Source organism: Vicugna pacos, chromosome 22 (assembly GCF_048564905.1).
Source record: "Vicugna pacos chromosome 22, VicPac4, whole genome shotgun sequence".
NCBI lineage: Eukaryota > Metazoa > Chordata > Mammalia > Artiodactyla > Camelidae > Vicugna > Vicugna pacos.
The window spans coordinates 20,556,568-20,569,045 of NC_133008.1; the positions used below are offsets into that span (position 1 = coordinate 20,556,568).

The window sequence follows — 12,478 nt, forward strand, 5'->3', positions numbered from 1 at the left end:
ACCCTCTGCCAAAGGGGTGGAGGTAAAAGTACAAGCATATTTGGTAGATGAAGCTGGAGGGTGATCCAGGGACCATCCCACTGGCAGCTTCTGCCTTGTCCCCACACCTCCAGTGACACCCCCTGGCTGCCCCTCCCAAATCACTCAGTCCCTGGGACACAGGCAGAGCAGTCTCCAGAGCATTTATTCTCTCCCAGTGGGGAGGTGGAGGTCCAGTGGTCTGACGGGAGCAGGCCCCTATGTGTACCATATGAAGCCATAGGTGGCGTTGAGTATCTCCTCCCTTGGGCGTAACCCGTAGAGCTCGCCCATTATGGGGGTCACCCAGCGCGTTGTATGGAACACGGACTCGCCCACCTGTGGAGAGAGTAGGGAACGGGTAGGGGTGCAGCTAACCCCTTAGGCCCATGCAGCCTGCTGGAACCCCACCAGGCCTGATGGCCACAGTGCCCACACCCAAAACTGTTGCCTTCCCTTCTCACATCTGGCACCCACTAGCCCTCAGCCCAAGGTTTTCTGGGGGAGGCTGCGTTTCTGCAGTGGCCTAGATCCCTGCCCTCCCTGCCAAGGACCCACCTTCCAGTCCGGCACATCCTTCATGATGATGGCCTCCTCCTCCAAGTTCTCCCGAAGCATCTGGAGAACCCTGCAGCGAAGAGTGGAAGCTGGGGGACAGGCCTGACCACCTCAAGGGTCCCTTGTCTGGAAACTGACAGACCCGTCCCTGCTCCACCTCCCCATCACCTCCCCCAGCTTTCAACCCTGCACACGCTGACCTCTCTTCTCCTTTCCTATCTTCCTCCCGGCAAACTTATTGCCGTCCTGCCCCAGCCCCAATGCCCCTCCCCTAGAAGCCTTTCCATTCTCCCTTTCGGGTCTCTGCTGCAAGTCAAGTTTAGGGTCGTCTCCCAGGATGACAACGGCCCTTGAAGCCGTGTGCAAGGACACAGCTGCCAGTCCCCATGTGCATTCTGGCCTTGTCTCACGCTGCAGGCTGAAGCACTCAAGCCTGTGACCTCCTGAACCTGGTCCCAGTGGCCCACCTCCGGTCCTTCTCTGCCTGCAACAGAGGCATCAGCGCGATGCGGGCCTCCAAGTCCTCGATCTGCAGGCGCCTGTGAAACCCCAAAACCAACACTCTGATCAGACCAAGGTGGGATGTGGTGGATGGAGATGATGTGGTCGTTGGACACATGTCACTCTGGGAAGGGGTTTGGGAAAGAGGCAAGCAAGTGGGAAGGGCTTAGGTGGTGGGCTCTGCCCACCAGGAGCCCAAGATTGGGGGGAGGGTAACACGCAGCTGGCACAGACGTTGTCAGTCCACAAGACTGCTGGCTTCACATTTTCTTTTCAGTTAAAAACTCTTTTTTTAATTCTAAAAATAGCCCAGGCTTGATGATTGCAGTGAACCAGGAGGGGACGTTCATCATGGGGCTCTGGGCCTTACAAAACCACATCCCTTTCATCTCAAAATAACCATGGGGTGTGAGTAACACAGGCAGCTCCTTTCTCTCCCTGCTTTTTGGCATCTTCCAAGTCACCAGCCCTGTCTGAGCCAGGGGGAGTGGGGAGAACAGTGCTCACTGATATGGCCCAGGGAGTGGCCTCTGGCCCTGTCCCCTCATCACCAGGAATCTCATGGCAGCCCAAGGAAGGGACTAGGTAAACTTCAGTGCCCCCTACCCCCTCCCCATCCCCCAGGGTAGCAGCTCCCTCCAGGCCGCTGCCCCCACCACAGCCCTAGTGTCCAGCACCTAACAGGTGCTCCTGAGTTCACTCAGCAATGCTGAATGCCCTCCATGTGCTGGGCCTCCCCCAGCATTGCCCTCCTGAGGGGAAGCAAGCCCACAGTGGGTGCTAAGGACACACAACACAGAGTGGGACAGGGTGGAAGGGGGCAGGCAGTCAGGAGCCAAGGAGAAGGAGCCACCTAGCAGGGCACTGGGCAAGCTTGGAGGCGGCCAGAGTCTGAGCCAAGGCCACTATAGGCCTGGGTCCCTCAGGCCCTGTTGGGCTGGCACGGCCAATGGCTTGCGTGAACTGATTTTTAAGCCCTTGTATCGTCACTGGTCACCACTGACAAGAACTCGCTAGGAGAGTGAATCCTGGGCCTCTACTTCTGCCCGAGGGACTGCCCTAACCGAGACCCTTGGGCCCCCAGCAGTGGAGGTCAAGGGGCACCTAGTGAACATCTGGTGGCCAGTCATTCCCTGGGGATACAGCCCGGAAACGGACTTGCTGGGTCATGGCCTGTACTCCCTGAGGAGTGCACCCCGAGATACACTAAGTCCATGGGCACATGTCCCCACGCTCCTCAGCAGGGCAGAGCTTACCTGCGTTCGCGGTTCCACCTCGTCATGTTCCAGTACCCGAAGAGCAAGGCCCCAACGCCCACGGCGAACATGCTGTAGCCTGTGGGGAAAGGGGGACGCCGGCTCAGCCCCTGCACGTGGGATATGCCACTTTGCTATTTCCTCTTGTGAGGCATAATCCAGTCACAGTGCAAACGCTCCAGAGACACAAATGAGGGAGAAGGTGGAAGCCCCCACGACCCCCTCCCAGAGATGGCCCGTGCCGTCTCTAGTGCGTGTTTCTTCAGACTACTTTTTCTGTCTCTGTGGACCCCGGCCCCTCTCCCGGACACCCCCTTCCTCCACAGCTTGAGACCACTCTTCATCCCATTCTCCGGCTCTGCAACACCTCTGCCCTGACACCAGGTTCATGCAAGGTATGGGCCAGGCAGGGACTGCAGGGGGGCCTGATGGTCTAATGTTTATGGTTGGGTGGCCCAGGCCCCAGCATCTACTAGAAGGCTGTTTGGTTCCCAGTCAGCCTGCCGGTTCAAGGGGAAGGATGGTGTCCACACTTGGTCCCAGCTCCATGGTGGTCCCGGCTGCCTGGGCCACCTGTGTGTGCTGTCCACAGGGGGCTGGATGGGGCTGCTGGAGGCAGGAAGTGCCCTGCAGGAGCCGCCCAGCCACCCCCTGGGCTCCCAGGGTGCTGCTGCTTCCCGGCCCAGCAGGTTGAACCTCCTTCCCAGGGCTCCAGGAGACAGAGACTAAAATGAATATTTACTGAGCACCCGAGGGGAACCTGTGCTGTAATTCTGACTGACAGGCTGTAGGCCTGCTGGGGTCTTCAAGGAGGTCTGGATGCCAGGGCCTGGCTGGGACTGGCTTGTCCCACACCCCCTCATCTCTCCAGCCTCAGTCTCTTCTCTGCACAGACCTCCTGGTTGCTGGGATGAACTGACAAGTTCAGCCAGGCCGAGCTCCAGTAACACCCAGTAAAGGACCAGCAAGCGGTGGATAAAGCCACTCCCTGGGCCTCATGGGGGTACAAAGTGGGGGCTCTTTCTTCTTCAGCTTGGCTCCGGCAGGAGTCTCATCTGGCACCTCTGCTGGACCCGGAGATAACTGAGAAACTGGTTCAATTTTTTTTTTTTAACCCTTTTAGTTCAATCTGTTAAAAGCATGAGCTCCGGGTAAGATACTTCCACATGATGGGGGCTATGGCAGCGAGCACACCCTGGTTCCTGTGCTCAGAGGCAGGACCTCCTGAGAGGCCTACGTGCCCAGGACCCGCTCCCAGTGTACCCAGGGCTCTAAGATGATGGCTGACCACCTGTGCTGGGCACCCAATGTTCTCTTCCTTGGGTGGGAGAGCTTCATCAGAGCTGCCTCACTCTTTTCAACAGCTGCACAGAGGCCCAGGGGCTTCCTCTTCTGATCCAGCCCCAGGGAATAGACCTGGACTGTCCTTGCGAAGGCCTCTGCCCTCAACATCTGGCACCCACATGTGGGCTCATCTCTAAGAGACATTCCAAGGCTGAGGTAAGGCAGCCTTTATGATGATGCAGCTCCAACTCGTCTCTTCCTCGCTAATGGCGGTGAGGCTGAGGCCCAAGGCTCTCAGAGGGTGTCTGTGCTTCCAGAGCTGCCAGTCTGCAGAGAGAGGCCAACGAGGGGCATGCCCAGAAGGGGGCGTGGGCCATGCGTGAAGAAGACCTAAATAAGCAGAAACTCATTTTGTGTTCATGGACTGGGACTTAACATGGTTCAGACAGCAGCACTCTCCAAACTGAGGTATAGGCTCAAGACAGTCCCCATTAGAATCCCAACCTCCCCTCCCAAGTCCTGCAGAAACTGACTGGCAGGTGGTCAAATTTATATGGAAATGCAAGGGACCAGATTAGCCAAAATCATTCTGAAAAAGAAGAACAAAGTTGGAGGACTTGGACTTTACAATTTCAAAACTTATCACGCAGCTGTGTGTACAAGACACTGTGGCATTGGCGTAAGGATAGACATGTACAGCGATGCAACAGAGCTGAGAGTCCAGAAATAAACCCTCAAATTTATGGTCAATTGATTCTGGACAAGGGTGCCAAGACAATTCAATGGGGAAAGAATAGTCTTTTCAGCAAATTAGACAACTGGAATAGCCACATGCAAAAGAACAAAGTGTGCTCCTTCTTCCTCCCCCTCAAAATTAACTCATAATGGTTCAAAGACCTCAATGTAAGAGCAAAAACTATAAAACTCTTAGAAAACAGAGAAGTGAGTCTCTATGACCTTGGATAAGACAAAGGTTTCTTAGATTTGACACCAGAAACACAAGTGACAAAAGAAAAAAACAGATGAACTGGACTTCAGTGAAATTTAAAACTTTTGTGCTGCAAATGATACCATCAAGCTGAAAAGACAATCCACAGGATGGGAGAAAGTATTTGCAAATCACAGATCTGATAAGGGAACAGCATCCAAAATATATAAAGAACTCTTAAAACTCAATAATAAAAAGATGAGCAACTGAATTACAAAAACATGTAAAGGGTCTGAATAGATATTTTTCCCAGGAAGCTATAGAAATGGCCAATAAGCACATGAAAAGATGCTCCACATCATTAGTCACCAGGGAAATGCAAATCAAAACCAGAATAGACACCACCTCACACCTACTAGGATGGCTAAAATTTTCAAAAACAGAAAATAATTTTTAAAAATAAAATAATTAGTGTTGTCCACATGCAGAAATGTTGGAACTCCTATACATTGCAGGTGGGAATGTAAAATGGTACAGCTAATTTGGAAAACAGTTTGGCAGTTCCTCAAAATGTTAAATGTGTTGTTACCATATGACCCAGCAATTCCACTCCACCTAAGAGAAATGAAACACGTTCACAAAGAAACCTGAATACAGGCATATTCACAGCAGCACTGGTCCTAACAGCCAAAAGGTGGACACAATTCAAATGCCCATCAAGTGGTAAATGGATACACAAAATGTGGTCCATCCATACAATATGATTCAGCCATAAAAAAGAATGAAGCACTGAAACATACCACAACATAAACATTAAAAATAAAAACATCATGCTAAGCGAGAAAAGCCAGACCCACAGAGGACACAGTGAATGATCCCATTTATACGAAATGTCCAGAAGACGCCAATCCATAGAGACAGAAAGCAGATGAGTGGCTGTCAGGGGTGGGGGAAAAGAATGTGGAGGGGCTCCTAATGGGGCCTGGATTTCTTTTTGGGGTGATGAAAATGTAAATTTGGATCATGGTGATGGCACAACTGTGAACATACTACCCATCAGTGATCTGTACACATGAAATGGGTGAATTACATGGTATGGTAGGTGAATCTCAATAAAAATGTTAAAAATACAAGAAGAAAAGAAAGGGCCACTCTCTGGGTGTAGGAGTGAATAGAGCTGGGTGTGAGAGATGAAGGGAAAGGTAGGGGTAGCAGATACTTCGGGGGCAGCACGGATAAAAGGTGGCCTGAGTCAGCCTGGCATGTTCTGGGATGCTGGCGGTGAGTGGTCCAGGCAGAATAGGGGAGTGGGTGTCAGGCCTGGGGCAAGCCTAACAAGAGCAAGACTGATTGAGAGGGGGCAGCCGTGGACAAAGCTTTTGTGGCTGTATCTCTAAAGAGGCAAGGCTAGAGGGCCTGCAGGACAGAGGATGAGGGTGGGGTGTAGGAGAGAACACAGGGCCTTTGCATGTGCTGCTCCTCCTGCCTGGGGAAGTCCTTCTCAGAGAGGTCCTTCTGCCCACTCAGGCTAAGGCAGGCCCTGGTTACCCCAGGCCTCACCACTAGCCACAACAGGAAATTATGGAGTGACATGTCTATCTCCTCAGCTGGACCATAAGCCCCCCAGGACAGAGCCCAGCACCAAGTCAACAATAATTACTAAATGCAGGTACATAAACAAAGACTACACATCAGAAGAGGTTATCTTCCTCACTCTTCTGAGGCCAGGAAAGACTGGGGTGAGTCTGTATGTGCTATAATGACAGTTAGTGAAAAGGGCTGTGATTAGGAGACCCAACCCCAGGCAGTGGCATTTAGGGCACACTGGAGGCACTGCTGTGTCATGAACTGGAGGAGGAGCAGGATAAAGGCCACATTTGTGACTTAAAAGAGATGCTAACTGTGGGGAGCCAGGGAGGCCCAGGGGCTGGAATCCTTCTGCAGCCTGTTCTGGATACACGTCACATAAGTATACATTCATAAACAGACCTCATGCCACACACAAGTGTACAAGAGGAGTGCCCTGGCCTGGGTGTAGCTACATTTCGAGAAAAGAAATGGAGACTCAGATCACATTATATTCGTCGACTCCGCTCTAGGATGAGTCAAGTGCCCATGTGGTGCCAAATCTAGTCTGTAACCTGTTTTTGTATGGTCCTCCAGCTAAGAACACTTTTAGGTTTCTAAAGTCTTAAAAAAGCAGCATCAGTGGATAAAAACCACCTGGCAAGCAAAGCATAAAATATTTATCTGGCTCTTTACAGAAAAAGTTTGCCAACCTTTGTTCTGCTTTACAAGAAAGCCAAGCAGGGGCAGGAGAGGATTTTGAGTTTTCACCTCACGTTAACTTTTCTACTGTCTGAATTACAACTTTTTTTAAACCATGCCCACGATTTTTTTTTTTTTGCTTTTTAATTGAGGCATAATTTGCATAACATGTACACATTTTGAATGAAAAATTCGATGAGTTAGAGCAAAGTATTCATAAGTTGTTTCACATTATTTTTTGTATTTCCCTGTTAACCCTGGGTGTAGAGTATGGGCGCCTTTTACTTTCTCTCGTACATTTTTTTGTGTTAAAATTGCTTAAAACGTTACTTAGAACATTCGAAATTTTGAAGAATATATATTCCTTGGACATCCTGTAGGTGGGGGCCACCAGCAAGGAACCACTGTACAGAACATCTTTTAAATTCCCTCAGTGTTCCGGGTTTCGGCCCCAGCTTTGCTCTCGGTGGCCCTGGGAGAAAGTCGCATCCTCTCTTCAGCCTTAGTTTACCGACTTGTGAAATGGCAGCGTGGCGGAAGACTTGGGGTGCGGGCTAAATCAATCTCCATATAAGTTAATTGTAAAATGAGAATTAACGGGACCGACCTCCTGGGCTGTAACAACTAGTAAGCAAAAGGCTTACTAAACGCTTGACAAACTGCAGCAGTTGTCATAACTACTGAAGCTCTCCGAGTCCCCGGGGCTCCGCCTTCCGTCATATCTCAGGGGAAACTGAGGTACACTAGACTCCCCGGCGCTCCGCCCCGCCCGCTGCGGCGCCCAGAAGACCCAGACCCTGACACCCCGGCGCAGGGCGACACTGACCCGACAGTCCCCGACGCGGAAGGTTCCGCTTGTAGTCGATAGGGCTGTAGCCCCCCAGGGGGGGCATGTCCTGCTTCACCTTCGACGTCGCCATGCTTGCAGTACCTTTCCACTTCCGGTCGCGGAAGGAAGTTGCGCACCGACTGTCGCCGCCATGATGAGTGTGGCGGAAGCTGCCGCGCAGATCTCGGACCCGGCTGGGAAACCTAGGGCGCTGGTGCATCCATTATAGTGCGTGGGAGGGTTCTGGTAGTGGGACCTGGGGTCGACTGCGCGGCCCATCTGCGGCGGCAGAGTTCTTATTTCCTCTTCTCCCAGATGGGGCTGGCTCAGTCGGTGTCAACGCCAGCAGTCCGTCTGGTCGCCTAGGTCCTTGCACCAGAAGACTTACTATTCACTTTCCCTCTGGAGCGATGTGCGGGACAGTCGGAAACCCCAAGCTCTGGTGGGAGCCAGGTCTCTACCATTTTCTACTCTCTAAGGAGGCTCTGCGGGCAGTCCAGGGCTCTACAGGGTCATGGCTAGGTACACGAAGTTGGAAGGCGGCTGCTGCTCAGGTTCGGACTCATGAGGAACCGCCCAAATCCCAGGCACGGATTCCACTCCCGGTGGTTGTCGGGACCCCTTGCTAGTCTCCTCTCATCGGGAACTAGACCATCCAGAGCGATTATGAGTCAAAAGCCTTAGGGATTTGGGGGACCCCACCCCGAGGCGGGGGTGACGCCCGCGGCCACTTCACAAGGCAGAAATTGTTACCTGGGCAATAAAAGACACCGCGGCGGCGGGGGCCCGGGAGTGGGCACATGGGGGTGCGGGTGTGCAGGTGCCAAGCACCATGGGTTAGGCCCGAGATCGGAGTCCGGCCGCCCCCCGACAGCAGCCGCCTCCTGCTCCCCACGCGCCCCAGGCGCCACAATGTCGGGCGACAAACTTCTGAGCGAACTCGGCTATAAGCTGGGCCGCACAATAGGCGAGGGCAGTTACTCCAAGGTGAAGGTGGCCACGTCCAAAAAGTACAAGGGCACGGTGGCCATCAAAGTGGTGGACCGGCGGCGCGCGCCGCCCGACTTCGTCAACAAGTTCCTGCCACGGGAGCTGTCCATTCTTCGAGGCGTGCGACACCCGCACATCGTGCACGTCTTCGAGTTCATTGAGGTGTGCAATGGGAAGCTGTACATCGTGATGGAGGCTGCCGCCACCGACCTACTACAGGCCGTGCAGCGAAACGGGCGTATCCCAGGGGGGCAAGCGCGCGACCTCTTCGCGCAGATCGCTGGCGCTGTGCGCTACCTGCACGACCATCACCTAGTGCACCGCGACCTCAAGTGCGAAAACGTGCTGCTGAGCCCTGATGAGCGTCGCGTCAAGCTCACTGACTTTGGCTTTGGCCGTCAGGCGCATGGCTACCCGGATCTGAGCACCACCTATTGTGGCTCGGCCGCCTATGCGTCGCCCGAGGTACTCCTGGGCATTCCCTACGACCCCAAGAAGTACGACGTGTGGAGCCTTGGCGTCGTGCTCTACGTCATGGTCACCGGGTGTATGCCCTTCGACGACTCAGACATCGCAGGCCTGCCCCGGCGCCAGAAGCGCGGCGTTCTCTACCCCGACGGCCTCGAGCTGTCCGAGCGCTGCAAGGCCCTGATCGCCGAGTTGCTGCAGTTCAGTCCGTCGGCCAGGCCCTCCGCGGGCCAAGTAGCGCGCAACGGCTGGCTACGTGCGGGGGACTCCGGCTAAAAGCCGGGGTTCCCACTATTCCCGCCGCCACGAGCACTGCGCAAGCGCAGCGCACGCGCGAGCAGCGCGTTTCTGGAGTGCCGCGAAGCCGCCGCGCACCGCTGCTCACGCGCCCTTCCCCCTTCCCCACTCCCAAGACGCCAGGCGCAGCAGTCGCGTGGCTTTGGAATCTAGCTCCTCCTCCAAGATCCCGAGAGCAGGAGGGCGCATGCGCTTCCTCGATTCCCCCGCGAGAAGACCCCGGGAGGGGGCGGGACGAGAGAAGATGGAAGTATTGCGCCTGCGCGGAATGAGCGGCGGCTACGCGGCGGGCAGTGGCTCCACTGAGAAGCTGCTAGCGAGCGGACGCGGGCAAGGGGCGTCTTTCCCCGGCCAGCTGCGCATGCCGGTGAGGGAAGGTGTGCTCGGGACGCTGCTCCCCTTGGAACCTGCAATAAACGCGCTCTTTCTCGCACCTGGTTCTAGCGATGGCCCCCTTTAACGAAGTGCGGGGGCGGGGGACATCGCTTCCGGGGTAGGGGCAGGAGCCCCATTTTAGAGAAAGGCTTGTGGAGGTTCTTGTTCCAGCTGTGAAAAGGGAGTTGGGAGGTTTCGAACCCGAACCTTGCAGGCTCCCCACCCTGGCGGGCTTTGGAGTCGTCCCTGGGCCTTGTGATGGTCCTGGGAATGTGGGTGCTGGACTAAGGGAGAGAAGACCCCAGCACCCTTCTAGTGTTTAAGGGTGGACCGATGAGGGGCGGAGACCGTCTGCCTCGACAGAAACTGAGCTTTTGCAAGAGAGGAAATTGAGGCCCTCATAGGTATCACTTGCTCAAGAACAGCTGGGATTTGCACCCAGAGATGTCTGAAGTGAGTTGGGGAGGTGGTGGAAGCTCTCCTTAGTGAGGGTCCCTTCTTTGGTGAGGGTAAGTATCTGGTGGGGAGAATCGAGGGTGGGGCATGAATATGCCGGGTTCATTGTGTACTCTGTTTATTAATGCATTTTTTGAGTGCCTTCTGTGTGCCAGGCTCTGGGACTCAGCAGAATGGCTTGAATCCATCCCTGCTTTCAGTGAGGAAGCAAGTCAAAAGTAAAGAATAGTGTAGAAATAAAATAATTGTAAGTTGTGCTAAATGCCAGGTGGGGGTGACCAAGGGGTGGACTGAAGCAACATTTGAGCTGAGCCCAGAAGGAATCAAACACTTGCAAACTGCAGAAAACAAGTGTTCCAAGTGTTCCCAAGGCAGAATGGAGCTGGTGTGTTTGAGGAACGCCAGGAAGCTCTGATGGCTGGAATGGAGAGGGAAAGGAGGTGCAAAGGGAAAGGTGTGTGTCTGGTGCCTGGAAAGGGACCCCACAGGGTCTGGGGGAGATTGGGGGGTTATTGCCTGTGATAAGGTTACTGGGTTTGGTGACAATGGTTGTCATTTGGGGTGTATGGGAAATGCCACCATAAGCGCTTATCCTACCTGCCTCCACTTGAGCCCCACAGTCCCTGAAGAGGGTGGTGGGCAGCTTATGGGTCTGACCATGCCCCACCTCTGCTCACTCACCCTCCATGGCTCTCAGGTGCCAACTCTCCCCTCGCTCCCTTCAAAAAGGCTGTGACCCCAACCCCCTCATTTTGCAGAGGGAGAAACTGAGGCTAAGAGGGGAAATACCTTGCTGCTATTTGGGCTGGTCCATTTCGGAGCTGAGACAGAGAAACCAATCCTGGTTTAGAAGAGCACCTCTCCTGACCAGGGCCATGCCTCAGGCTTCCAACCTGGAGAATGGAAGCAGGAACCCATCCTCAGGGTTGTTGGGAGGGGCTATAGCTCTCTGGAGGACTGTGCCCTTAAGCTTTCTTGAGGCTCTGAACTACACTCAGAATAAAACCCACATCCTTGCCTCTTGCCTCCAAGGTCCAGACACACTATTCTCCTTTGTCCTTGACCTGCCCTGCGTGGTCTCACCTCTGACCCTTTGTGTAGACTGCTCCCATTTCCTGCCCTCTTCCCTTCTCTTCATTCAAGGCTTGGCCTAAAAGGTTACCTCCCCCCACTCCAACACCCTGTTCTTTCTTCCTGTGCCCTTGCCACAAGGTGCGATCCCAATGCTGGAGTGTGACACATGCACTGATTAATCTGTGTAAGCGATGGGCCTGGGGATCCTCCCACCTTATGGCCACAGACTTAAGGCTCAGTTCAGAGGGGACAAGGTCTCAGGGACCAGGGCTTGTGTCCCATTTGTCTGCTGGAGAAGTTGCTTGAGACTCGCCTTTGGTCCATGGGGGAGCCTGTGCCTGATCCAGCAAAGACTCACTTGAGGGCTAACTGGAGCCCCAGAAGTGGGCTTCTCTCAGCCAGTCTCTTGGGGTGTGAGGCTCCAATCAGTGTCACAGGAGCAAGACAGGCTTGGGTTGAATTTCAGTCATGTCTTCTACCAGTTCTGTGCCTTGCCCAGGTGAGACCAAGCTGGCTGTGGCCACTGGCGAGAGCCCTCAGCTCCCAGGCCAGAGGCAGGGATGATGCCCCAATAACATGAAATAACAACAAAAAAAAGCACCTAGGAAAATGGGGTCACATTTTATGCACCTTGGAATTCGTCAGAGTGCTCACAGATCTCATTTTGTGAATAAAACTTGAAAGTGTGTCAACCTCTGAAAAATAAATCTTCACTAGGAATTGTTGATTTCAGAGCCAGCTGGGTAGCTCCCACCTTCTGTGCTTAGAATCTACATCTGCAACATCATGTCCTACAGCAGACCCAGTGCCATGCCAAGCCTGAAAAGCACTCCAGAAAAACCCACCCCTCTGGGACGGAGGCTGGTGATGGCCAGGAGCCAGCCTGAGGGGCAAAACCCACTGGATTTTCAGCCCACTCCCAATGCTGTGGGTAAACAGGCCACAAAGCTCCAGGTTCTGGTGGAGATGGAGGCCCAGAGGCAAGTGTGAGAAAGACTCCATACCTGTGGGAAGTGAGGTCTGAAAGAAGCCCAAAAGCGGGTATCCTATCCTTTGCTTTCCTGTTAACAAAGGTACCTTGTCATACTTTCCCAAGTCTTCAAGCTGCCCCGAAGTGGGGACAAAAACAATGCAGGAAAACCAGGGCGGAGGGGACAAAAGAAAAACACAGCCAAC

General features: G+C 53.8%; 2 protein-coding genes across 2 annotated transcripts; one reads left to right on the forward strand and one right to left on the reverse strand.

The window, feature by feature from the left end:
- Positions 1-165: 165 nt before the first annotated feature.
- On the reverse strand, positions 166-8,450 carry NDUFA13 (NADH:ubiquinone oxidoreductase subunit A13). Its single transcript, XM_006199018.4, has 5 exons — positions 7,640-8,450; positions 2,334-2,412; positions 1,044-1,115; positions 577-646; positions 166-357 (listed from the first exon to the last, which is right to left on the reverse strand). The coding sequence occupies exons 1-5, from the start codon at positions 7,860-7,862 to the stop codon at positions 238-240; spliced, it is 564 nt and encodes a 187-aa protein (XP_006199080.2). The 5' UTR covers positions 7,863-8,450; the 3' UTR covers positions 166-237.
- On the forward strand, positions 8,402-9,830 carry TSSK6 (testis specific serine kinase 6). Its single transcript, XM_006199020.4, has one exon. It carries the CDS (start codon positions 8,555-8,557, stop codon positions 9,374-9,376), a length of 822 nt encoding a protein of 273 aa, XP_006199082.1. The 5' UTR covers positions 8,402-8,554; the 3' UTR covers positions 9,377-9,830.
- The last annotated feature ends 2,648 nt before the right edge of the window (positions 9,831-12,478 follow it).

Excerpts from the sequence above, each read along its gene's own strand:
- TSSK6 (XM_006199020.4), top strand. The coding sequence starts at position 8,555 with ATGTCGGGCGACAAACTTCTGAGCGAACTCGGCTATAAGCTGGGCCGC.
- NDUFA13 (XM_006199018.4), bottom strand. The coding sequence starts at position 7,862 with ATGCACCAGCGCCCTAGGTTTCCCAGCCGGGTCCGAGATCTGCGCGGC. Across the intron at positions 1,116-2,333 it reads AGGTGGAACCGCGAACGCAG|GCGCCTGCAGATCGAGGACT; the intron begins GTAAGCTCTGCC and ends GGGGTTTCACAG. Across the intron at positions 358-576 it reads AGGATGTGCCGGACTGGAAG|GTGGGCGAGTCCGTGTTCCA; the intron begins GTGGGTCCTTGG and ends CTCTCTCCACAG.